Source organism: Vanacampus margaritifer, chromosome 16 (assembly GCF_051991255.1).
Source record: "Vanacampus margaritifer isolate UIUO_Vmar chromosome 16, RoL_Vmar_1.0, whole genome shotgun sequence".
In the NCBI taxonomy this organism is placed as follows: domain Eukaryota; kingdom Metazoa; phylum Chordata; class Actinopteri; order Syngnathiformes; family Syngnathidae; genus Vanacampus; species Vanacampus margaritifer.
Window position 1 is genome coordinate 12,930,346 of NC_135447.1, and position 27,118 is coordinate 12,957,463.

Consider the following 27,118-nt stretch of genomic DNA (forward strand, 5'->3'; position numbering starts at 1 on the left):
GTGGGGGTCGCTATTTATTTGGTGGGAAGGGAGAAGTTTTAATAATGTATAGCTGCCAAATTAAATACAAGTGTGCGAAAAGCGTATGATTGAGAACTAAAAAATCTACTTTTTCTTGAACAAACGAATATAATTTTTTAACATACAGTGTGTGTGTGTGTATGTATGTGTATATATATATATATTAGGAATGCACGACAAATGTGCTGTACTAGATTTGAAAAAGTTGAGCATTCAAAATTATTGAGAGATTCTTTCTTGAACCACTAGAGGGCTCCCTGGTAGTACACTTTGATGATGGCTTATCTGGTGCCTCCTCATTCGACTTCCTGTCTTGATTTTCATTTTGTCTCATTGGCCGCTGGTTAGCGTCAACTTTCAGCGGCCGCGATGTCGGCATGCAACCTCGCGGTCACGCAAGTCCGTTAATGATTTGTTTGCGTCCTGTGGAGGAACATTTTTGATGAGTAATTTTCTAAAGTTTGGACATTTTGTTTTGATTATGAAAGGGACAAGATAGCATTTCCCATGCACCCTCTTTTGCTATTTTGGGATTCAAGATGGTCAACCGACTAATGAGAATTTTGATAAGATAATCAGGCGTTGTTTTGTTATACAGTTTGTTTCCTGCACTTTTTATTGGTTAGCAGAATAACAGAAAAAAATAATTAACCCGTTTTTTCTCAAAAGAAGCCCATGTTGGCTTCTCTTCTATAAAAATTTGGATTGCATAAAATCTTTTACGCCTCTTTGTTGCTGTTAGCGTAATTCACACTCAAAACTTATACACAACTGACACTCTTGTAAAGCCTACTAGAACAGCTGAACATAACCCACCCCAAAAAAGATTTTCAACTAAGTTGCTGAGGTTCTTTATCACATTGTTTTATCTTTTGTTCATTTTTGTACATCTCAAAAACCTAGTATTCAAACAGGGGTGTGTAGACTTTTTATATGTGCTTAGGTGATGCAGGTGTACTTCATGAAATGTCCAATAGGGAGATGTGTTTTGAAAGGCGCGTGTGTCTGTGGGCTTTCATTTGCCAGAAGTTGCGTGTCGGCATGATGATTGAGGCGTGTTTACGGCGGGCGGCTTAAACATTTACGTTTGCGCGCCCAAGGTGAAAAACGCGCCAACCTCTGGACGGCTTCACCACGTTTACGAGGAACCGTCGGCACGTGACCACCACACCCGCACGCAAAAACGCAACAGCTCGGACATTTCTGCCTTCATTCTACTTCATGTGTACTTTCAGTATTTATTTTGGGTTCAAGCTTTGCAAAAAGACAAGGTTTTACACGTTACACTTTTATTTTTAATGAAAAAAATATATATACTATTTTCTCTGGAAATTACCTTTTTATGAAGATGACTTTTTTCAGACCCCCCCCCCTCGAAAAAAAATAACAATTAAAAAATATATATCTCTCTTTAAGTATCACACTTTTCTGAAAAAAAATCTGCTTTTTTAGTTAAAAAAAAAAAGAAGCTATTTATTGTCTCATAAATGTCTGTTTTCTCAACAACAAAAATGATGTGGGTGGAGCGTCTCTAAAAATGACTTGAAAAAAAAAAAATTCTCTTCAAAAAATATACTTTTCAAAATTTGACGTTCTTTTCTCTAAAAATGTTTTTTGCAAAAGTTTGAAATTTCTCTCTAAGAAAAAAAAAATTCCAACAAAAAAATTCTGACAAAAGGATTTTCTCTCTTTTTTTAAATGTGATAGATAGAGCTGACTTTATCTCTATCTAAAAAAAAAAAAATTGAGAATTTTTTTTTCTGGAAAAAAAATGAGTATTTTAAAATTAGAATTTTCCTCTAAGAATAAAACTTTTTTCTGCAAAATTGAGGCAAAGTGGTATGATAATAGATGGATCAATGTAAAAAAAAACAATCCCTAAAAAGTACCGTGTAAAATTCTGGCAAGAAGACATCTTATATGACAGCATCGTAACATTTTTGATTGATGTAGTTTTGTGTCATTTGCTTCACAACAAATTGTCTTATCCTAATTCTGAATGTTGAAATTGTCTGTAATGAGGGCATGTAAATGGAGAAGAGTGGCGGACCTAGAGTGGCGTCCTGCGGGACCCCATCCTTAACAAAAACACTATAATCCATCCTTCTTTTTTTTTTTTTGCAAACAACATCCACTTCGACCACTTTTGTTTTTCACCTGTCTTGGTGCCTTCGTCATCCTCACCTTCATCATTATTGGCAAACGAGGAGGAACGAAACAATTTGTTGAGATGATGTCATCACGTCACTTCCTGTAAACTTGTCGTCTTTGACTTGCACCAAATCATGTGACTTGAGTGAGCAAATCTTATTTCAATCTTTGTCCAAGCGCCAGTTGAGTCATTTGTGATGCGATTACCCTCCAAAAACGTGTGTGCGTGTGTGTATGCGTGCTTGAAGAGTGACAGACATGGCAGCCTGGCTCAGGCTTATCTCATTGCAGGGGTGACGTTAGCAATCAAGAAGGGTGTGTGTGTGTGTGCGCGCGTGTGCGTTTCACTTGCATTTGTTCTTGTATAAATCCTCTCTTTGACCCTTTACTGTTAACGTTTATTAATACTAATAAACATACTTTGTGTATCGAACATTTAAAAAAAAATGAATATAAAAGTAGAAATCAAAACCGTGTCTAAATTGTGTATCTCCGTGCATAAACTTAATCTAATTAAAGAATGAATATAATGTTGAATTGTAATGACAAAAGTTAACCTTGAAATACAAACATTTAATTTCCCCCAAGGAGGTTAAAAGTGATCCCTTTTCCCACTTCAGGCCGTCAACGTGAGTCCGAGTGGATGTGGGAAAAGGAGAGGAAGACTTTGAGGTGACTCGCGATGAGCACATGACAAGACGAGCAGACCAGACGAGAAAAGTCCAAAAAAGAAAAGTCGTGGGAAAAAAAGATGAGCGGCGACGAGAGTGATGAGGTGAGCGTGAACACACGCGAAACTCCAACATTATTAACGTCACAAACACTGGGATGACATTTCACATTCAAGTTGGAATCTTACAATGAAACGGATGGATAAATTTTTAAGAAAATAACTGAATCTTAGTCAAAATAAATTCAAGAAACAGAAATTGCTTTAAGAGCTGAATCTTACCACAAAACAATTTGAAAAAACAAGTGAATTAAAAGTCAGGATGCTACAAGATAAAAAAATTTCATACAAAAAAGGGGGTTTGGGGGTGTGGGTCAGGCGATTAAAGTCAAAATGTGCGAAAAATTTATTCCAGAAAAATGTTTTTGACTTCAAAAGAAAAAAAAACCATTTATTTCTAATAAAAATTGTCATTTTAGAAAATTGTGAATTTTCTGAGGGAAAACTTCAGCTATTTTTTTCCAAGGAAAAAAAAAACCCTCCAAAATCTGACAATAACGTTTATATAAAGACAATAAACTTATAAATAGTCTGACATGGGAAAAATATATATCTTAACAATGTTTTGAAAGAAAACCAAATCAAGAAAAAAAAATCTAAATCAGAAGACAAAAAAAATCAAATTAATATTTACAGGCGTATATTCTTTATCCTCTGCGAAAAACGACTCATGTTACTGCAGCTTTGTTGCTATGATAGTCTTCTTCTGTTTAAACATCAAATCTACGTATTGTATGTCTGCGTATATGATACTGCCCCTGCTGGTCAAGGTACAGAAGGAGCCACACAACGCAATTCTATTTTATTTTCTTCCTGTATGTTTTTTTTAAAAGATAAAACCTTGTAGAAAGAGATTTTTATTTGTATTTTCAACAACATGATACAATATGTTTTGAAGTAAATAGTTAATTTCATCAACATTGGTTGTATAAAAATAAAACGTTTGGATTGAACTTCTAAAAAGTTGAAGGCAACTTTATGAAAGATGACAACAACGTTAAACGTGTGCCAAAGAGGAAAAATAGAAATGTAGAAGCCACTTCTTGCTGTTTATTTCATTTTCTCTTCACGTCTCCCAGATGAATGATTCTCCTCTTTTTTTCTTTCTTTCTTTTCTTCCCCTCCTGTTACTCATGTTATCGCGCCAAGACACACACTAAATTCATTTAGGACACTTTTTAAATGATTTTAAAAATAAAAGCACAAAATTATAATTTAATATTTTTTTTTTATTATTTAATAGAAAGAAAAATCTTTTCATTTAATTATTTTTTTATTATTCAGTTTAAAGAAAAAGTTGAGTTTTCACATCAAATAGTATGATTTTAGAAACAAAATGTTGCAATAAAAAAGTACTAAATATCCAAGGCAAACCATTATAAAAAGTACTGAATCTTCATGGGAAAACATTTGAGATAAAAGTAAAAAAATTCTCTCTTTTTTTAAACTTATTTTACAATGCCTCCACCACCACAAAAAAAATCAATTTACATAAAAAAATAATATTTTATTTGCGATAACATCATACTTTATAAGAAACGAAACAGATATCTTCCAAGAAAAAAAGTTAAGATTCTAAGATTTTCCCAAGAAAAAAATGTTAATCTTACAAGAAAGACGTTGTAATCTTACTGCACATGTAAACGTCATCTTAGCTTTCAAGAAAACAAAACACCAAAGAAAATTAAAATCCACAATCTTACAAGAAAAGGACAAAATGTTAAAAAATAAAACAAAAATCTAAAAAAAACACTTTAAAATCTTCCAATAGAATTCCTCAATTCTCCTTTAAGTGGTAAAAATAGTCTCTTTTTTTTCTGAGTAAGTGCTCCTTTTCAAGACGTATTTATTTTAACAAAATAATAGAACTAATATTAATAGTAACCTAATAATGAGCATATGTGTATTTTGAACATAATCCAAATGTATTGCCAGCATGTCATTTTGTGACTCGACGTCCATTTTGTATGGCAGTGCTGGTATGTGGTTGAGGGGGCCGAGCCCCCTCCGCCCCCCCTTAACGGCCATTAGGGTCCCCCCGCTGAGCGAGTGAGATAAGGAGGGAATTGAAAAAGTGGCGGAAAGAAGAGAAAGAGGCAGACCTCGTCTTCTCCTCCGCTATCTATCTTCTTCTCTCTTTTTTTCTGCTCTCTTTGAGCTTGATTAGCCTGCGAGCTTAAGAGGCTCGTTATCAAGCTCCCAGGCCAGGAAACTTCTTCGTCTTCTTCTGACTGATCACACACACACAGTGCATGTGCGCGTGCGTGTGCGTCTTCTTGACTGATGTGGAGTCATGATGCCAGAATGCGGTCAACCGATCGCTCGCGTTGGCGGACCTGAGGGACTCCAACATGTCTGCCGGCCGCTTGGCGGTCGTTCTCATAACGATGTTTTTTTTTCTCTCCTCTCCCTCACATCAAATAAAACATAAATAAATGTTAGGAATCCAAAAACGATTGTTAAAGTGGGAAGTTAAGATATAGCCATTAGCGCTAATGCTAAACAAAAATGAGAAATTACAATCACTTAAAATCAAAATTTTGGGAATTTCCAAGAAACTTAACAATTCATAAAAGTATTACAAGTCAGTAGATGTCACTGTTATTTGGAGGCAAATTTTCATTTTGTTATCTCGAATAACTTTGCGTTGGTCACCGCTGATTCAAACCATGCAAACTTTTTTATGATCCCGCCCCAAAAAAGAATCGGAATTGAGAATTGTTTAGAACTGAAATTGTTCAAATTGAAACAATGTCAAACCCTAAACGTAGCCGGGTTGCCAGCGAACCCTTATTGTTATTGACATGCTAGCTGTTGTTAGCATTTAGCCAGTTAGCCTTGCCAAATTTTGGCTAATCCCAAAAAGTGCTAAAAAAAAAAAAGCCATAAAAATATTTATTGGAAGCTGAACCTTCATCTGTACGTGAAAAGGCCGACGTGAAAAGGCCGACGACGTTTGTCAGGTGGGCTGGGGGCCACGAAGTTGGGGGCCGACAGGGCGGCGTAAACATTCCCAGCCATCCCGCTGATGCATCTGTCCGCCTCGCTTTTTGTTTACGGCCTCAAGAATGTTAAGGGTACACGTTAGCCTTCGCTGCTGCTTCACGTGTGTGAATGTGCGCCCCAAAAGTGGCCTGCTAAAAGGGGCGGGAGGGGGGGCATCCAATGGGATGCAGATCTGGTGAATTTTGCTGGCTGTTTAGTCTAGCAATCACCATGGTGACAAGGAGTCTAGCTTTAAGGGTTCGGGGCCGAATGGGGGGCGTGGGTCAGGGTGGTTAGAGGCGCTACAGGTCAGCCAGGATTAAACGGCATCCTTCAAACCAAATGTAGGCACGCACACTTAAAAGGTTTATGGAAAAAAGTCTGAATTATTTTTGGGGAAAAAAGTCCCAAAAACACTGTGAAAAGTTAAGTTAAAAAAGAAATTGATTTTTTTTTTTATGCTTAAATTTACTTTTTTTCTCAAGAAATAAGTTGGAATGAAAATCTTAATTTTCAAGAAAGTCATTTTATTTTTGAGAAGGAAAATTTTTGGGGGGGATTTGATTTATTTATTTTTTTCTGGGGGGGGAGTATCTTAGATGTAAAAAAAAAAAAAACGTTTTAAAACTACAGGTAATAAACTTTATTATTTTTAAAGAAGTGATGTTGGGTTTTAATTGAAAAAGTTATTTCCTAATAGAAGTGGGGAATTTTCTAATTTAAAAAAAAAATCCAAAAACAACTTTTAATATTTCATGGAAAAAACAGTTATAATCAAAAAAAGAAAAGAAAAAAATCAATATATAATTTTTTGCGTTTTGTTTGTTTTTTGTTTTTTTTTCTCTTTTCCTGAAAGTTGTAGTTTTTATAGAAATAATTCAAAATCTTAAATACAATTTTTGGAGAAAAAAGGTCCAAATGTTATGAAGTGATTTGTACTTTTGTGAAAAAAAATAATTTTAAAGTAAAAGATTTCAAAATGTTGCATAGATGCTACAACAACAATTACAACAATAAAGTACAAATTTGCTAACATGAAAATGATCATTACATTAAAAAAAACATTCAATTTTACTAAAATTCTAAAAATCATCTCATTATTTCATTTTTGGGGGGGAAAATGTCAGCGATGTATAAGACGTGAAAAGTACTAACCATTGCAGTGCTGGTGCACCAACACACGCACCCACACACATGCACACATGTAAGTGCATGTAATGGGGCGAAGGTTGCGCGGAGCAGCCCAAATGTCCCCGCAATAAAAGTGGGATGTCAAGGGTTGTGTCGCACACGGATAGAAAGACAAGCGCACTCACACTCACACACACACACACACACACACACTGGGTCGGTCTGGACAGTTTAAGTCGTTGCTGACAGTGAAAGGTAATTCCTGAGGCTTCATCCTGAGCAAAACACGCATCCATCGTGAGCTGTCTGCATGCACGCTTACTTTCACGCCAGTGCCTTCTTTTCTTTTACATTTATATTAGGGATCACGTGTTTTGTATTCATGTCACACACAATCAGAGGTCAAAAGGTCAGAAGATCAAAACTAATAGCAGCTAAGAGTGATCTGATGTTTGCAGTATTGTTTGCGTTATCTTTGTGTGGTTTTGTTTTGCCCCCCCGCCCCCCTCAATGAAAAGCGGAAAGTAGTCGCGATTGCGAAGGAGTCGAATGCGCGCTGGCTGAAGAAGTCGCACGAGAGTTATAGATCGCCGTCAGCCTTCCAATGAACCTCGAGATGCACTTAGAGCTTGTTTGCGGCGGTCGTATATCACCACGTTAACAACGCCAACGGAGAACGTGTCCAGCCCCCCTCGTCCCATGCTGACCCCTAGTGGTCGACAACGGCATTGTCACAAGGCTTCACGCAAATCACTGAATTGTACCAAAAAAAAAAAAGAAACAATATGGAATTAATAAACAGAATTTCAAAATGATGCACATTCACTTTTTAGGATAACTTAATGCAAAAATAGTATGGATGTAACAAGAAAAAGAGTAACAGTTTTCAAGAAAAAGTCATATTTAAAAAAAAAAATGCAGATTCTCAGAAGAAGTCGAATATTTATTGATTTATTTATTTATTAAGTTGTGTTCCTAAAAGATAGAATATTGCCTCAAGAAAGTGTTTAGTGCTTTGCTCAAACATAGTCACAAGGGTAGGGATCGAACCCATAACCTTTGGGTTGTGAGACAACTGCTCTATCATTGAGCCATCCTGCCACATGGTAAAAAAAATTTGAAAATTGTCAATTTTTTTAAGAGGTCACGTTTCTTTGTTTTGACATTAAGGCATATTTTTCAAAGAAAAAAAGTATTTTTTCCTTCCAAGAAAAAAAATATATTAATTTCATTTTTTTTTTTAAATCTTCATGCAAAAACTGATGGTTTTCCAAGCGCAACATTGCATTCCAAGAAATAAAACTTTATTGGAAAAAAATCATTACAAAGTTGTTTTCCATCTTTTTTTCCCCTTTTGGTACATTTTTGCAATCATCCCTTTTTTTATTGTAAAATGTACAACTTTAATCTTTCAAAAGGGAACTTTTGGTCCTTCGTTTACGAATGTACTAAAATGACAAAACTCCTTTTTTTTTTTGCTATCATAGGAAATATTTTTTTCTCATAAAATTACAATTGATCTTGTACAAGTAAAACCTTTATTTATTAGTTTATTTTTGTCTTACATTTTCACTTAAGTCTCATAAAAAAAAATATTCTTTCAATTTATACACATTTCAGCTTTGTGTCATAGCGTCACTTTAGTCTCTAATATCACACGTGATATCAGATTATTTTTATTGTTTTTGCTTTCATCTTGCAAAATACGGTGCTGGGGGGGGGTAATCTCAAAAAGGTAAAACCAATTTTTTTGCAATTATGACTTTTTTCTTGTAATATTAAAACTTTCAAATTTTTACATTTTTAGGATCAATTAAACGTGCAAACCTCACAAATTCAAACATTTCTTATCAAATGAAATGAAAAAATGTTTTCTTACAATATCACAACTTAAAGTCGTGTAAAACTAAAGCCCCAACTTTTGATCCAGCTGCCACATTCAATTTCTTTTTTCCACTTTTGCAAACAAAAGTGCATTTTCTCACATTTTATGTTGCCATTACAATACGTCAAGGGGGCGGAGCTTCTAGCATGAGTACTGAATGACTGTTTTGATTGACAATCTCGTTCTGATTGAAACGGACGGCGAGATCAGTGGGGGTCTGATAATTCTTGGCCCGCGTGCCCCTTTGCCCTCGACCCTCGCACTCTCCTACACACGCACGCACACACACACACACACACACACACACACACACGCACGCACACACACACACACACACACACACACACAGCTATCAGACGCTCCCTGCTGCCGTTGTCTTCAGAGGTCAGAGTTGTTTGTTTGCCCGGAGGCCCGCGGTGTGATAGTCGGACTACGCCTGAGCGCCCCATGCATATACCGTACCCCCCCCCCCCCCCCCAACCATCACCTCATCTTAATCTGAGCGTTATCAGCCAACTCCCACCCCCCAAACTCAGAGCTTGTCTTTTTAAAAAGGAACACTTCCCCCAGGAAATGGCAGAGACTCCGTCGCAGATAGACAGCGTCTCTATCTGTCATGGCGGAAGACTGGGGTCACATTATCAGGAGGGAGGTGGTTGTGTGTCACTCAGGTGGGCTTCATAGGCCTCAGGTTCAAATCCATCCAATGACCCTGATTCTCACAAGTGTGCTACACAATCTCCCTCTAGTGGTACAGGAAATAATCACTGCCTAAGTGCAGTTCAGTTGTATTTAACTTTTAGGTTCACCAGTCCAGGAGATGGCGCTGTGTTGCTTTACAGTTTTGCTGTCAGGTAAATTCTGCCTGGTGACAAGTGACCAATCAGAGTTAAGTGACTGATAAATTCAATTATGAGTTATAACCAGTAATTCTCAAATGTGCTTGGGTAAAATATAACTTTGCTCTCAAAGAATACTAATCATAATAATAATAATCATCATAATATTAAATCAAAACTGCCTTTTCCCCTTTATACTCACAATTATACAGCTTTAGTATTGTAAAAATATTTACCCCCATGAAATCACTTTTTTTTTAAGTTTATTTGTGAAGTTTTTTTTCCACGTTACTCCTCCAAAAATGTTTCATCAAATTTACGTTCACAGTTATTACATTAATCTCACAAAAGCACAACTTGTTACTTTTTATAAGTACGACAAAATTAACTAACATAGCAAAATCAAGATTATTTTGCTCAATATTCTAATCACGTTGATTAACTCATTCACTCCCAGCCATTTTCACTGAAGCAACCCCCTTTGCTCCCGGCTGTACACTGGATTCTGACTGATTATGCAAGTCCCATAGAATGTTGTGTTCTATTGCTATACAAACATGGAACCTAATTAAAGTATTTTCTTTCATCAGGAAAAAAAAGTTTATTTCTATCGGTTTCCTTTTGTAGCAATTAGGATTAGAATATATCTACATTTCATCATTATTCACATTCCTGTTGAAAACACTGGCAAAAAGAGCTTGTTGCAACATGGCCCTAAATGATCTCTAATACTCTGTTGCCACCTGCTGGACGTTTTTGCCATTGCTTTAAGCCACTTCTTCATGTCAGAAGCTCAAAGCCTTCTGTTTGCTCTTGCATAAAAAAAAAACACCCCCAAAAAACGCATAAATAAGTTTTGGGGAGTGATGGACAAAGTATTAAAAAACGTATTTACATGTTTTTGTGTTTGAATGAGTTCATTACAATCACTCATCAAGTTAGGAAAAACAGTGTCACAATGAAAAAATGCAGTTAAATGCAACATGAAACTTTAAAACAAATGGATTCCCATTTTAAAATAAACGATAGATAATCTTTTAAAATCAAATGTACCAGGTGCGAACAGAATAAATATGCTATTATTTTGTTTCCATCTCTGGCGTAGCTCAATGAAGACTTAACCATGTGTCGCCCCCTGGTGGTTGGCTGACTACAGTTTAAGAAAGTGCGCAGTTACACATTCGGAATGTAAAAATCGCCAACTGTCACGTTCATTTAATCATATTTGCTGAAGTCGTGATCACGGTTAAAATTTGATTAATTGCGTAGCCCAAGTTGTACCCACGGGTTAGTAACGTTTTAAAACAGGATCATAGCCAGAGTGGAATGGGGGTATCCGGGTTCGGGGAGCACCAACCACTTGATTAAGTAACATGGAGGAAATGAGACAAGCACGGGGTCTATTTTCTCCAAGAATGGGAGTGGATGAAGTGGGGGTTGTAGGTGTGCGTGTGCGTACGTGTGTGTGTGTGTGTGTGTGTGTGTGTGTGTGTGTGTGTGGAAGTCACAGATATTAAATCAGTTCTTGCGGGCCTTTCAAGGAGGCACAACAGAAGCCCTGTGCCCCCCCCGCCCCCGCCAACACAACAAAGAGGGCAGCCAGCCAGCCAGAAATGAACATTCCTGCCGCCTTTACGAGCTCGCCCGGACACGCCCCCTTCACTCGCACCCCATTAACGTGGGCCGCATTCGTCCCGGCAAACCGTAACTGTCGTCGTAATCCCATTAAAACAACAAACCGCCCGCACCACACATGTGGGCTAATGCGATTCATTAAAGGCGGCTTTAAAATGATGTCGGACTTGTTAGCGTTTGGCTAACGACTGTCACTCGCTCACTTTGACGAATCGTTTGTTTGTACTGTTTGAATGGTTTGTTCATGCAGTTTTTTTTCACTTGAATTTTTGTAACATTATTGTAACTATTCATTTTTAGTAACAATTCAAACGGTAACTTATTTTTTAATCATAAAGTGTCCCCAAAAACTTTTCTTTGTACGGATTGCAGTCTTAGCTTTATTTTTGCTATTTGCTGTATTTGTTGTTGTAGTTTTTTGTTGTTGTTTTTTTTACAAAAACATAGTTGATTGATTTCATAACAATTTAAATATAAATATATATATATATTAAGACTTCTTTTTTTAATTAATGAAAAATCACAGTAAAGTGCCCCTAAAAATATTCTAGAAGTTCTCATCAAAAAGTTATTTGTTTGTAATAATATTTGCATTTGTCAAGTCAGGTCATTTACGATTTTACATTTTTTTCAAGTTTTTCTTTGGTTGTGTGTGGGTTTTTTAACAGAAATGTCATTGTTAACTTATTAACGATTGAAAGCGATCCTAAATTTGCTTAGTGATGTTTTTTTAGTTGGCTAATGTTCTTTTTTATTATTATATATATTTTTTTTTTTTTACAAATTTGCCTTCTTGGTGATTCCATTACTCACAACAAAAGCAAACAAACAAACATTTGAATGTTTTCCAAATGAAAATGAGGCCGGAAAGGAATGTCTCTGTTAACCATTCAAACTATTCAAACCTACTTCTTATTAATCACAACTAAATAATTTTGTCATTGGATGTTTTGTTTGTTTGTTTTTTTTTCCTCCCGATCACCTTGATTGTGAAGTGAGACTCCGAGTGGACAAGTAAAATTTACTTTAATGTGATAACATGAAGCATTGTTTGTTTTTATTTTATTTTTTTTACATATGGGGAAAAAAATGTTTGAATCAGAACAAAACAATAATCAGCAAAAGTGAACAGGCTTGCTTTTTATATATTACTTATCTTGTGCAATAACAATTATACAATAGTCAAGATAAATATTGATAAGCAACATAGACATAAAAGTACCCATCAATTTTCCTCACAAGTGTCGCAGTGGGCGCTAGAGGTTATCCCAGCTGGCTTCGGGCAATAGGCGGGGTACACCCTGAACTGGTTGCCAGCCAATCACAGGGCACACAGAGACCATGTCTTTAGAATGTGGGAGGGTACTGGAGTACCCGGAGGAAATCCACGCAAGCACGGGGAGAACATGCAAACCCCACCCAGTAAGGCCAAAGCCCGGACTCGATCTCACATCCTCTGCACTGGGAAGCGGATGTGCTAACCAGTCAACCACCATGCCGTGCCGCCTACCCATTAATCATTTAGGTAATAATTTAATGGAAAAAAAAATACATAATCAATCATTTCCAGAGATGAATTAATGAAAATCTATTTTCAAAATGATGCATGCCATCATTCATAACTTGCATGAAGAAGTTAGTGGGAGGGTGTGACGTCACAATTTGTTAAGCGAAACTATGGATTTTGTCCTGTAGTACCGTTATGATCCACAGGGGGGTGACGGTGAGTGACATTGTAAGGAGAACTGAAAGAGAAATCAGTGAATGGCAATGGCTCAATCGACAACCTTTTGGCTGTGTTGGTCACTAGAAAAGCAATATATCCCATAATGCATTGCACCCATACAGAATTTATTATTATTATTATTTTAAATCTCTAATATTAATTTTTTTGTAAAATCAATATTCCTCATTGAAATGAATTGAAATGCCATTTATCCATTTCAAAGGAAGAAAAATGAAATGTACGGCGGTGTATCTGCACCTGGCTTGTACTCAAATTTTGGCTCGTAAACACAAAGCAAAAAAAAAGAAAAAGAAATGTGACCAAAAGATAAAAGGCAAACATTTTGTTAATAAGGCATCACCAGAAAGGAATGAACAAGTCAGGAACAAGATGGATTTTGAACTTGCCTGTGCGCACAAATTTGTGTTTTTCGTCTCGCGCGAGTGGCCGTGTAAAATGTAGCCCGAGTTGTTAGGCAATGGTCTTGGTGTGTTTGTTCACAAGCACGATTTCGATGGCACGCGCCTTCATCTCGCGCGCCATCTGGCACCAAACGCACGCCGTGCAGAAGCTGGAGCACACACAGTCGTTGCACATGGAGCCCTGCGGATGACAAGTAGCATTTTATATAAAAATTAAAAAAAAGAAAGAAAACGTTTTACGTAACTAGACTAAATGCAATTTCTGCAGAAATTGCGTGGGAATGCTGGAAGCTGAATGCTAATAGCTAAATGCTAAACTGAATGCTTATGAAAGAAATTGAAAGATAAACTATGTGAAAATTGTAACGTTTTAATGTAGTTAAATGACAAATTAATAAAAATGAAAACTTGAACTGCAATCTGTCTAAAGTGGGATTTAGTCATTTCAGAGTACTGATAATCCATTTCCTGATATGATAGTCAGTATCATCGAATGTACTAAAATGTGGCGGAAACAGGATTCAAACTGCCAACCTCATGGTTACTGAACAATGCTCTTTACTAACTGTTCCACTGAACAGTATGGAACGTGGGACTTAGAAAAATGTCAATGTCTGTCCAAAAAGTGAGGAGAATAAAAATGACAATAACATATTGTAGGAATGCTTCAAACATTTTCTTACCCGTATGCCGTAGAACTGTCGCATGGACACCCTTGTGGACATGGTGACGGGAGGGACGACGGGGCTGAGCAGGATGTCCACCAGGGGGAGGCAGAGGCACTCGCCGTGCTTCTTGGCGGTCATGCAGGTAAAGCAAGGTAAGCACCAAAACGCGCAGCAGCCTTTTAACCGGCAACACACAAACACACCGCTAGATTTCACTTGACAGAAAGAGACGCTCGCTCTCAAGCAAAACAAGCGTCTCCTTTGTCATGACGTCAGCTACAGCAGCTGTGTTTTGATGTAAATAAACGTGAATCCGACTCTCTTCACCTTGAATTCACAAAGTTGTGTTCTTGTATTCTGCATCTCCGTACAGTTTAAGGAAGTGTTGCTTTAATTTGGCGCGATAGCCAGTTAGGCTGGATTACCAGCATCCCATCACTCAACTCAAATCTATATTTAGAGAGCACTTGCTGTTTTCTTTAGATGGAATCCAGGGGCAGCAGATACAATGAAAATAGCAGAGGCTCTGAAATTGAACCCTGTGGAACATGAAGAGGAATAAATTTATTTGTCCTCTTTGCGTGTTCCAAAAATTTGAAGACAGATTTAATGTAAGAAAAAACACCTTTGCAAAAATGATTTAATAAAAAAACAGAGATCTCTGGACATCGTGACAGACTCCAAACATCACGTAACAGGTGGAATTTCAGAGTCCCGAATGTGTCTCTTCCGCGTGGAAAATGGCTTCTTATAGTTAAACAGACCGCCTCTCTTTCATTTATAGACAAAACATACTCTCTGGGTACTTTTCCGTGAACGATGGCACAAACAGAGTCAGGGGTGTGTGTTCGAAGCAGATTCTGTTCTCAAGGACCAAATGTGTGTTTTCGCACAGAACACTGAGAAGGAATTTTTTTATTATACTGAGTTCAACACTATCTCACATCTATAAAACATTTCGACATGGTTAATATAAAGAATTAAAATGTTAATAATGTATAACAATGGTTAATATATGAAATAAAGAATTTAAATGTTAATAATATCTAACAAACAGCATACGTTCCATATCGAAATTGAATTTTTAAAAAAAGGAGAGATTTGGGGTGTGGCAGTGGTGCGAGTGGCAATAGCAGAGGCTCTGAAATTGAACCCTGTGGAACACCATACGTTCCATATCGAAATTTAATAAAAATAAAAAAAGGAGAGATTTGGGGTGTGGCAGTGGTGCGAGTGGCAATAAGTGTGTATCTCACACATGGGGACGTCATTGCAGCAGTCGCAGATGCCGCTGGCCCACTCGTTGGAGTTTTGATGAACCATGACGGGCTGTGGCTGCTGGAACACCATCTTGGACGTCATCTTGGCTCCTGGACGGACGACACAGAACACAAAGCGCTGTGTCATTTTGACATTTTGCTTTTTGTTATTTGCAGCCCTGTAAATGGATAATTGCATCCACTTTTGGGTGTGTGCTTTTTCAAAAAGAAAGCACCTCTGGGAACACCTTTTTTTAAATTTATATATATATCAGATATCATATTTCGAAGGAGATAACAAGATATCTCTGTATGATTTGGAGCTAGATTTTTTTGTTTTTTTAAGATAAAAATATGAAAATCAAAAGATCATATTTTAACATGAAGTTGGAAATTTATGACGAAAAATTATTGTTTTTCAAGAAAAACTTCACTACAATGAGAAAAAGTTATTCCAGGAAACATAATACTTTTTAATCTAATTTAAAATTTAAATTGTACACATTTGACAATGTAAAGGTCATATTTTAATATTAAATTAGAAATTTACTGGGAAGTCATCTTTTTAAAAAAAAAAAAAAAAAAAAAACTCACTTAACTATCATGAGACAAGGTTATTCGAGGGGAAAAAAATCTATTTTTTAAAGCAAATTTTTAATTAAAAATTGTCAAGTCATGAGCAAATTTATAAACTACCACAGGAAAGTCTCATTTAAAAAAATATTTATTTATTTTTGAAGAGCACTGTCATCATTTTACAATGAAGAATTCCTTAGTTTTTTCAATGACCTATTCAAAGATAATACTAAAAAATACCATCTCACAAATCAGATGCACGTATTCAAACCAGTCGTATAGACTAAATACGAAAAAGTGACATTATGAAATAGCGCATAATATACCCCAAAAAATTTTTACCGTGTGCGTTAGGCGTTCGGGAAGGCAAACGTACGTCTTGTCAGAACGCGAGCAGCTCCAGGAATAAAAACCTGAGAGGAGCGACCGGACCGACCTGCTGGGCCTGTTGTGGTCGAAATGACAACACATTCAAGGAGAATGTGATGTCATCGCCATCGGAAGAAGGCAGGTAGGGTGGGGAAGCGGGTGTGGTGGGTTGGGTGAGGGCATGGGGGTCCCACCTGGAAATCAATTGCCCCCAGTGGCGTAGCAACATTCCACAGGGGCCCCAAGCAAGAAGGGATGGGCTCCCCCGGTGGCCATCCGTAGTATGCATATAGTACGTCATTTTAAAGTTGCACATCTGTATCTTCAAGAAACAATCGCCATTATTTGGGCTTCATTCAAATGACTTGTTTTGTTTTAGTTTGTTTAACTTTAGCAAGAAACCTTCTAAGTCAGCCAGAAAACAGGAAAGTAAAATGACTAATCGCATGGTCGTTTAAAAAAATAGCATTAAAAAATAAAGCCTCATTATGCATGGTCGTTTTTTTAAAGTAAAAAAATAAAATAAACGTGGTCTTTTTTTAAGAAGAAAAACAACCCGCCTTACTATACATAGTCGTTTTAACAAAAACCCAACCAACACCTCATTTTCTATACATGTCTTTTTTTCTTTCTTTTTTTTTAAATAAAAAACTTACTTTACATAGTTATTTTTAAAAATAGTAAAAGCTTTACTATAAATGTTTTTTTTTAAATAAATGCCTAATATGCATGGTTATCTTTTTTTAAATGCCTTATTATAGTTTTTTTTTTCATATAAATTCCCTATTCCTTACTCTAATGGTAATTTCCTTTAATAATAAAAAGCCTTACTATAAATAGTATGTTTTTAAATACTAAAAGCCTTTCTATACATGTTTTTTTTAGTAAATGCCTGACTATACATGTTTTTTTATTTATAAATCCCTTATTCCTTACTCTAATAGTAATTTTCTTTAATAATAAAAAGCCTTACTATACATAGTATTTTTTTATATACTAAAAGTCTTTCTATACATGGTTCTTTTTTTTAAATAAATGCCTGACTATATACATGGTCACCTTTAAAAAATGCCTGACTATACATGTTTTTTTTAAATACTTTACTATACTTGGTGTGTTTTTTAAAAAGCGCCTTAATAAACATGGTCATTTAAAAAAAAATAATTAAATGCCTTTTTATACGTGGTCTTCTTTTTTTTTCACCGTTTTTTTTTTAAATGCCTTACATGGTGTTTTTTTTAAAGTGCCCTACTAAACATGGTCGTTAAAAAAGAAAAAAAAGTCAAATCAATATCACATTAATTTTTTACAGTACAGTACATATTTGTAATTTTAATTCAATTTAATAAATTATTAGAAAATTACTGTATCAATTACTAAAAGATGCAGCCATATTTCTATTAGATTAACCTTTTTTTGTTAAGAGTATGAAAACTTTTGTACATTTAGAACAGATATAAATTTTGCGATTAATCTTGAGTTAATTATTGAGGTCATGCGATTAATTAAATATATATAATCATTTAAAAAAACGCCTTACTCTACATGTTGTTGTTTTTTTATAAATGCTTTACATTTATACATGGTCATCTTTTACAAAACAAAAAACGCCTTACATGGTCCTTTAAAAAAACGCCTTACTATACATGATCATTAAAAAAAAATGCTTTAATATACATTGTGGTTTTTTAAAAAGTGCCCTACTAAACATGGTCATTTAAAAATAAAAAAACGCCTTTCTCCAGTATACATGGTTGTTTTTTGTTGTTGTTTTTTTAAAACACCTTACTATACATGGTCGTTTAAAAAAAACACATTTCTTGGTCGTCGAATGATAGTATAAAAAACCCCGCCTTGGTTGTTTAAAAAAAAACACACCAAAAAAACTGAAAAATTATGTGTGCGTCCATACCGTAAGTGCATGGACCTCTCGGTCCATGTCGCTCATTTGTTTGCTTTCTCGCCACTGCGGGTCAGTGGGTTCGTCCGCCAGGCGGCTTTCGGCCGGTTCACACCGGACCGCGTGGATCCTCATGTGGGTCGAAGGTCACTGGAACACGTCGGGGTTCCGACTTGTGCAGTTTTCCATCTGAAACACAAGAACTAATAACCATGGATTATTTTCCCCAGAAGGGTACCAATGATGACAAATTATTGCATTATAATACTAATTCATGACCAATCAGATCCCGATTAGATTATGAGCTAAATACATAATTAAAATTGCTTTGTCATCAATAACCCAATTGGGGTCAAGTATTACAACTTTCTGGGGGGTGGGGGGTTGTACAAAAAGAGAATAGGGGTGCTTATGATTAAAAATGAATACAAATGCAAAAGGAACTCTAATTGAAAATCCACAAAATGGTTAATCGAGAGAGAGAGAGAGAGAGAGAGAGGAGGAGGAGTCAAAAGATGAGTGAAGTAGTAAACCTTTCCAGCACAGGACAAGAGACGTGCACCTCCCACTGACCATTAGGTTCAAAATTGATGTTACTCTCAATATTCTCATCATTTTTTTTTATGTACTTGCTTCCAATTTGCCTTTTATTTGCAGGCGAAAGCACAAAATGGAGGGCATCGCCGACACAGAAAGATGCCGAACCTCCACCAGGGCCGGACTCCCCCACAGAGCCCCGGAGGAGAACGAGAGGGCGGCCGACCCTTTCCTGACGGCGGCCCGGCTTCTGCGTGGAACGTACCACGCTGACCTGCGGGGGGGCGAGCGAAAAGTCAAAGAGGACAAACTGCATCACTACAGAGGCGCTGGCGCATCAGTGAGGACGGCAGGCAGGCAGTCCAGAACGTTAAAGACGCCCAGACTGGCGGCCATCGCCGAGATGTAGTTGGTACACATCATGTTAGGCTTTGCTCATTAAAATGAAAGATGTTGTGCTTTGTGAAGGATTTCTGCCCATTTTCTATCATCTCATGCTGTTTCAAATCATCTTGGATCCTAACATTTACAACCAGGGTGCTTGTGTTTATTAACTAAATTGGCACAGTACCTCAATAAATATAAAATATTATTTCAAATATTTTTTTTATCTTCCTTTTATAGTTAAGTGTGCGGACCCGCACACCCCACGGTTTCTTTGGGGAGGGGAGGGGCGGAGTTTTTCTTGTCTCATTTGAAGTCATGTCTTTTTTTTTTGTCAGCAGTGGCTGTCACTTTAAGATCGTGCACGTACTCGCACGCGCACCATGAACGAGCGTGACACAGATGCTGCAGTTACGCTTTGGGCCAGAGGTGGCAGTCATGAGTAAAAAAAGTGACAAACTGCACAAAGATCCTTTAAGAGAGGGTTAATGATTTGATTTGGTGCCAAATTATGAAGAAATTTCATTGTGACATTCTACAGAATAATAAGTACTAAAACAATCTATCATGTATTTTAAAGTATATCTTTATGTATGGAATGGATATAAAAATGTTAAACTACTTTCTAAAGTAATGATAATAATGTGTTTTATAAATAATTACAAGTTTTAAACATCAACTTTACATAATTTTGAAGAAACTAATTTTTATTCATTAATTTTTTAAATTGTAATTTCTTACCATTGTTAACCAGTATTTTGTAAATTTGATATAGTTATGTATTTTTTATATTTAAAAAAAAACATTGAAACAATTATAGATTTATTTAAATAATTACATTTTAAAATACATTTTCAGTAATCCATATATAAATAAGTATACATTTGCTTTAAAATCTACTGTAATATGTATAATTTGTACAAACCAAGTTTGTCAAAGCCAAATCGTTCCATCACCACCTGTTGAGAATAACATGGTAGCATGTTATTAAATAATCATACATTAATGATAATGTTATACCGTACTTAAAAGTATTTGTGTGTACTTGTCTGTAAAATACAAATGTTACAAAAATTAAAAGTGTGTTTCCGCCCGGTTTCGAACCGGGGACCTTTCGCGTGTGAGGCGAACGTGATAACCACTACACTACGAAAACCCATTGAAACAAAACTGAGCACCAATCACCTGATATAGCATTACCAGGTCGTAAAGTGCTTTACCTCACCAGTTTCGGGGGCCGACTAATGCCGCCTTCCTCAAGAGCTGTCAAACTGACAGTTGTGACGTGTCTTATCAGCTGATGTTCCTGAACTAGAACAGGACGAAATATTAATATCACACAACGTAGTATCTTTATTCACAAAAACGCCAGTAGATGTCGCCCTCAACATAGTGAAGGAGAGACTGTCACTAACCCGAGACAAATCACTCAAAATTTCATCAGTATTAGATGCCAATGCAACTTATCACTTTTGTAGCAAAATCCACATACTTTCAATATAAAAACATTATATATAAAATAAACAAAAGGACTGTTTTGCCATGGGAGATCCTCTTTCAGCTATCATGAGCAACTTCTTCATGGAGGACAATCACCACAGCACCGACACACAAACCCACATTATAGAAACGCTACGTGGATTTCATTCTGCAAAAAAGTACAAGGACATACACGAGATTTAACAGACCACCTCAACACAATGGACAAAACTGGAAATATCAAGTTGACACATGACATGTGGAAGAACAACTCGCTTTTTTGGACATAAGTATTCATCACGAACAGGATGGCAGCATCAAGACCACAGGAAACCCACGCACACGGACCATGTATCTAACTAAGTCCCAAGTCCACAAATCAAAATGGTGACATGACGCTCTCCGCTCATTGAAAAGCATTGGATTGTTGTAATTTGATATCCGATCATTAAACAGCATTGGACTTTGGATAGTTGTAATTTAAGAGAATGATTTTGATTACAAAATGTGATTAAATGTCGCTTGAAAACAAGACACAGAACTTGTCCCCAAAGAATCATAGATAAAAAAGTATTCATTTTTGATACATAAACGTCACATTGGTGTACATATGCATGCATACTCATGCAAAATATAATTATGTAAAAACAAATACTTTTTAGAAACAAAATAGCTTGGATTAGTAAACTACGCCTTGAGATTTGTGGATCTAAATAAACAAAAACACCCACGCAACATGTTTTTGTAAATACTAAAAACTTTACTTGTAAACTGTATGCTGTAAACTGTGAATACATAAACTCAAAAGATCTCCACAATCAAGTCAAATCCATAACCGTCAAATAAAATGTATCAATTGAGCAGTATTATTTTCTCATAGAATTGAAGAGGACACCATCTTTAGTGAATTTTTCTCTTTTTTATTTGTCAAAAAAGCTCCTTTACAGCACCAACACATCCAACCTGTAAAGCCAGCTGACATGTAAAATACCCTTAATACATTAGAATCAAAACAGGTACCAAAAAGTACAGTAAAATTACACTTCCTTTCAATGGGAAATGTTGGGAAGGGAAGGAAAAAAAACTGGAAGAAAAAAAATACGGAGGAGAAATAAAACCTAAAAAATGAAAGCATACATAAAAAAAAAAAAAACATGGAAAAGTTACATTTCTGGTTTCTGTACAAATGGTCTTCTGTCATAAAAGGAGTTGCGCCCGTCCAGTTGGGTGTTATTTCACTGGATCCTGAGGAGCAAAAAAACAACAACCGTGTAAGTCTGTTGGACACATTCAAAAATATGAAGACAGTGGATGTCGCACCTCACGTGTTGCATGCATCAGTATGGCTTGTAGGTGCTCTGGTGGCCCCTTCTAGGAGCCTTGCCATAACTGGCGCTGCCCTGGCCTGTCAGCGCACACAAAAACACCAAAATCAATTCAAGCATAGCCAAAACACATTCCCACCTACAGGTTGCCAACGCACAAGTAGAATGAAGTACATATTACAAGATTCCCGCCAAAAATATGAAGGTATTTCCGAAACAAAAACGTTTGTTTACAAGTAAAAAATAAAAAAGTGACATTAACACAAAAAAGTACCATTATAGAAAATACATATTTTGAGCAATAGTGCCAAATACATTTAAAGATAATTAATAAGCAAATTTTTTTTTTTTTTAAGTTAAATATTACCAATAAAACTAGTTTAAAATAAAGTTTAAGTTGCACAGAAATGTTTAAAAAAAAAAAGGTTGTTAAAAAAAATGCGTCGTCCTAACTTGCATTTGGAACAATTTAGCAATTATTTCCACATTCACAGTGGATTGTGGTGTACTTACTGTAGTCATATCCAGGGTATCCATAGTAACCACCGGAGGGGTAGTCATAGCCGCTGTAGCCACCGTAGCTGCCGTAGCCGCCGTAGCCTTGGCTGCCGTAGCCACCCTGGTTGTAGTAGCCGCCGCCGTAGCCGCCGCCCTGGTTCCAGCCCTGGCTCTGGCCTGCCAATGGAGACTGGCCGTTAAACATATGGCAAAGCCAACTATTAACCTGCATCCAATTGCACTACTTTTGAAATGGATCTTTGACTTTTATAGCTGTCAATGGCAGTAAGTTAAATATGACCCCCGACCTCCTCCGCGTCCTCTGCCCCCTCGGCCGCCGTAGCCACCGGCTCCGCCGCCGCGTCCTCCACCATACTGCTGCTGTTGCTGCTGCTGCTGGTACACTTCTTTGGGCTGGGCGATCTTCAGCTCGCACTGACAAACACACACACGACGACAACGTTGACATCCTCGTTTTTTTCCACCCTCCACAAAAACAGGCCAGCTAGACGAGACAACTGACCCTTCCGCCCTCGATGTTATGGAACTTCTTCTCCAAGCAATTCTTGACGCTGGCTTCCTCTTTGTATGTGATGAAGATGAACCCCCTCCTCTTCTTCGACTTGGGGTCCAGAGGAAGCTCGATGGTTTCGATCTGAAGGGAAACGACAACACGCGTGAACTTGTATCTTCATTTTGAAACATGGGTTTCAGCTGTGGTTGTACTTTACTAGAACAAGAGAGCCATTGGCAGATAAAAAAATACATAAATTAATTAAAAACACAACCGCTACGTAAAACTCAGTTACGGGATGCAGCTCGTCATTTTAGACTGAACGCATACTGCATTCATCTATACTAAATCAAACAAAAACAATACTTAAAGCTACTGAACCAAGAATATTCCATTTCGAATCGCTACTGCCACCTGCTGACGAAAAATAAAACCGCACATACCGTTCTGCACACACACACACACCACGGGTAATTCTAACCTGAATCCAGTCTGAAAACTATTGGCCAGGGGCTTGCAGTACCCATTGTGAACAGCGAAGGTGTTAATTTACTAATTAGAAGGCATTTCAGTCATAAATGGAAGAAAAAAAATGAAGCTAATTGTAAAGTTATTTAGGGGAATAAGGTATAAAAATATAAATAAAATGACTGGCAATAGCATATATTGCTGACCAAAGCTTTGCGTTTCGTCAACAGACTCGACACGCTTCACTTTCTAGCCACGTCTCCTCACCTCTCCAAAGGTCCCAAAGTGTGCCCGTATGCTCTCCTCAGTGGCTTCCGGGTTCAAACCGCCGACGAAGATCTTCTTAACGGGCTCCTTCTTCATGGCAAGGGCCCGCTTGGGGTCGATCTGGCGGCCGTCCAGCTTGTGCTGGCTCTGCTGCAACACCTGCAAAAGCGCGTACAGTCAGCCGGCACCGAAGCGGGGACGAGGACTCGTTGCGGTTCTACGGCCAACCCACCTTGTCCACGCTGGCGGCGTCTTTGAAGAGCACGAAGCCAAAGCCCCGGGAGCGTCCGCTGGCCGTGTCGATTTTGATGGTGCAGTCCGACACCTCGCCGAACTTGCTGAAGTAGTCCTTGAGGTCTTTCTTGTTCGTCTCCCAGCTCAGGCCGCCCACAAACATTTTGCTGGAGAAGAGATGGGAGGGCAAAAAAAAAAAAAGAGATAAATTCAAGAGCATTAAAAGTTCCCACTATGACAAAAAAAAAACAGAAAATAGTCACAAAACGCATGGAAACAAAAGGATTATGGGTAGTGGCGTGTCATGCCTAACCCGTGTGAGCAAAACGATCTGAAACTTCAGGCGCATTGCACCCAAAATACTTAATACGGGGTAAAGCTCCCTTTCATCCTAATAGCATTTCTGCCATAGTGATCATTATCTTCACAGTCATGTCCGGAAGCTAGCATTAGCACCGTGTGTGTTTCAAAGAGGTCTCTCTCTTTCCAGTCGTGAGTCGCAAACACGCAAAGTGTTGCGTTTATGAACTTGGACATGGCAACTCATCAGGACATGACAGCTTTGCCACAAGCCCTCAACGGCAGCACGTAACAGTAAAACACAAAAACGAATTTCCTCCTAATCTTTAAGGATTTCTTTCCCCCCAGGCGCATACCAGATCTTGTGTAGCTCAATTTACTACTTTTTAAATTACACATACAGAAACTAAACATTTTAAATAAAGGTTAATTAAAGAAAAAAACAATATAAGTGTCATTTTAGTTGTATTCAGCACAGTGTATTTTACTCTGATTTCACCACCTTCCAGGCCAGTGGTGGGCACATTCGGTCCTCGGGGCCGAAGTCCTGCAGGTTTTGGATGTTCCCTTCTGCAACAGAGCTGATATATGATCAGCTCATCGGCGCAAACGGCACAAATCTGATAACAATCCTGTTGATTGGAACCAGATGTGGAAACATGCAAAACCTGCAGGACTCCGGCCCTCCACGTCTAGTGGCAGCCCTACTCAACAGAGGGTTGGGGTTTTTTTTGGTCTCAATGACCAAAATTGAAGTTTGGAATGCATCTCCCATGATAAACAAGTGGTTGACTGTTACACTGCTACTGCTTTAGCTTCCTGCTCATCCCCGGTACGCCGATGAAGCGGCACTCACCCAGCATCCTCCTCGCTCTTGCTGGCGTCGATCTTGCCGCCGTCAGCCTGGTCGTCGTCGTCGGCCATCAACTCTGCGTCTGCAGCTGCGTCGTTCTCGTCACCCTCGTTGCCGTTTTGCTCCGATGTCTCCATGAGCAGCATGTCAGCGTCGGCCATCGTGAGGATGGATTGTTAACCAAGCCTGATATGAGATTATGATTAATGTGTGCAGAATCATAATTCTTTAGGGAGATTATGAACATTCGAGCTATGATGCCATGAGCAAAATCTTCCGCTTCTCACCGTCAGCAACAAAGATGACGTTTTGAAATCTGAGAGGCATCTCAGGTTTCTAATTAGTTATAATTTATTGACAGTGGTTTTGTCGTAACCGGCAATTCTCCTAGCATTATTTTGTTAACAGCTCTGACAGTATTATTGGGCTGCCATGAAGGGCTATTTTACCGTGATTACATTAAGTTGGCCTGGAATCGGTTATTTTAGCGTGATGCCATGATGTTTAGGCTGCTGGGAATCAGTCATTTTTCCCGCGAGTCATGCCCCCTTCTGTTCACTTTTCAAAAAGTTTTCATTATTAAATGCAGCAATCGCGTCTTCTACTTCAACAGTTCAATTCTTCAATAAACACTTGAAAAAAACCGTCTCGTTTACAACTATTGACTGGCTGCAATAAATTGGAGTTAAATAAAACTAGTACATATCGGAATTCGAACCTGTGACCCAACAGTTTTGGGACAACCGCTCTAACCACTAGCAACAACCCGGTGCACATTCACCGGCGCAGAATTTGTATTTGTAGTTCTCGCGGGAATCACGGCAAAAACAGAATTGCCGGTAACTGTAAAACATCCACCTCACTAGATTAGAGATTATATTACAATAATAATAATAATACATAGCGCAAATTTGAATTTTCTAGCGTTGCTAACATTTCACATGAATTAGAATGCCTTCAAAGTAGCTTGAGCCATACCTGATTTGAATGAGCAACGGGAGGGGGGGGGGGGGGGGGCTTCCCATTCAAAAAACGCACGCTTTTCAACCAGACCAAAACATACCAAATTATCCCCATTTGCAGTTGTAGTACTTAAAAAAATATCACAGTAGAGATTTAAGAATTAACGCAGTTTTTAACAAAGATACTTTAGACGGCGGTGCTTCACACCTAGCGACGTCGGCTAATGTTTGATAACAATAAAACAGCTAGCTGGATGCTAACGGTCCGCGGACGGCGAACCGAGCAAGGCCCCGGTTGACATTCGACCACCCGAAACCGAAAGTAAACAAATAGCATGCACGGGAATTAAATTAGAGCACAACAAAAGCGCTTCAAACGTGCATTTAGGTAGACATTGCATCTGGATTGCGCGATAACCATTCATTCGCCCTAAATACATGAGTCCCTATGTAAAGCGCTACTGTTAGCTACCTAGCTCACCGATAGCGTCGTCTTACCGCTCCGGAAAATGCTGTTGTAGCACAATAAAGTTCAAACAGGTTGGTAGACCGTAACGTAAATATCCCCATACGGACGCCTAATTTACCCCAAGATTACAAACCCGCGCTTAAATAGTCAAAAAGATGCAAACGTGTCTTACTCGAAGAAGGGGGAAAAGAGGGAGACGCCGGATCTCAGCTCAAAATGGACACTCCAAATTCGCCGCTAACTCGTGGCGGTTTATATACGACCGGATGTGACCCAGCGCCGAACAACGTTCCAACAACGAGCCTCCTGATTGGGCGGACGGGTGGTGCGCGCCAATAATACGGTCCTGTCATTGGCCCGACAGCGGCCGTGGGACCGTGACGTCCACACGTCGACCGAAAATACTTCCTGTATGCTTGCTTCGACCTGTGGAAAGCAGTTTGAGCGTTTGGTTCCAGTTCACTCGTAACTTGTAAGTTCTGCTAGTACACTGGTTCTCAGCTCCGGTCCTCGAGTACCCCTAGCCAGCCT

The 27,118-nt window shown here is 37.9% G+C and overlaps 2 protein-coding genes, 1 long non-coding RNA gene and 1 other non-coding gene across 5 annotated transcripts; 1 reads left to right on the forward strand and 3 right to left on the reverse strand.

The window, feature by feature from the left end:
* Positions 1–12,417: 12,417 nt before the first annotated feature.
* On the reverse strand, positions 12,418–16,504 carry LOC144036047 (cornifelin homolog B-like). Of its 2 annotated transcripts, none has more exons than XM_077546303.1 (4): positions 16,371–16,504; positions 15,450–15,563; positions 14,209–14,369; positions 12,418–13,706 (listed from the first exon to the last, which is right to left on the reverse strand). In XM_077546303.1, exons 2-4 carry the CDS (start codon positions 15,553–15,555, stop codon positions 13,575–13,577), a joined length of 399 nt encoding a protein of 132 aa, XP_077402429.1. In that variant the 5' UTR covers positions 15,556–15,563; positions 16,371–16,504; the 3' UTR covers positions 12,418–13,574. The 2 variants fall into 2 exon arrangements, with proteins under 2 accessions (XP_077402429.1, XP_077402430.1); XM_077546304.1 differs by having other exon boundaries at positions 16,405–16,425.
* Positions 14,211–19,301, forward strand: LOC144036048 (uncharacterized). The gene is made up of 2 exons (XR_013288556.1): positions 14,211–14,345; positions 18,955–19,301. It is a non-coding gene; the product is annotated as an uncharacterized LOC144036048 (long non-coding RNA).
* A 1,000-nt stretch (positions 19,302–20,301) lies between these two features.
* trnav-cac (transfer RNA valine (anticodon CAC)) lies at positions 20,302–20,374 on the reverse strand. The gene has a single exon. It is a non-coding gene; the product is annotated as a tRNA-Val (tRNA).
* A 1,222-nt stretch (positions 20,375–21,596) lies between these two features.
* Positions 21,597–26,871, reverse strand: LOC144036154 (heterogeneous nuclear ribonucleoprotein A/B-like). Its single transcript, XM_077546542.1, has 9 exons — positions 26,760–26,871; positions 25,160–25,342; positions 24,002–24,170; positions 23,770–23,928; positions 23,044–23,175; positions 22,829–22,955; positions 22,536–22,697; positions 22,018–22,102; positions 21,597–21,942 (listed from the first exon to the last, which is right to left on the reverse strand). The coding sequence occupies exons 2-8, from the start codon at positions 25,315–25,317 to the stop codon at positions 22,035–22,037; spliced, it is 975 nt and encodes a 324-aa protein (XP_077402668.1). The 5' UTR covers positions 25,318–25,342; positions 26,760–26,871; the 3' UTR covers positions 21,597–21,942; positions 22,018–22,034.
* Positions 26,872–27,118: the final 247 nt, after the last annotated feature.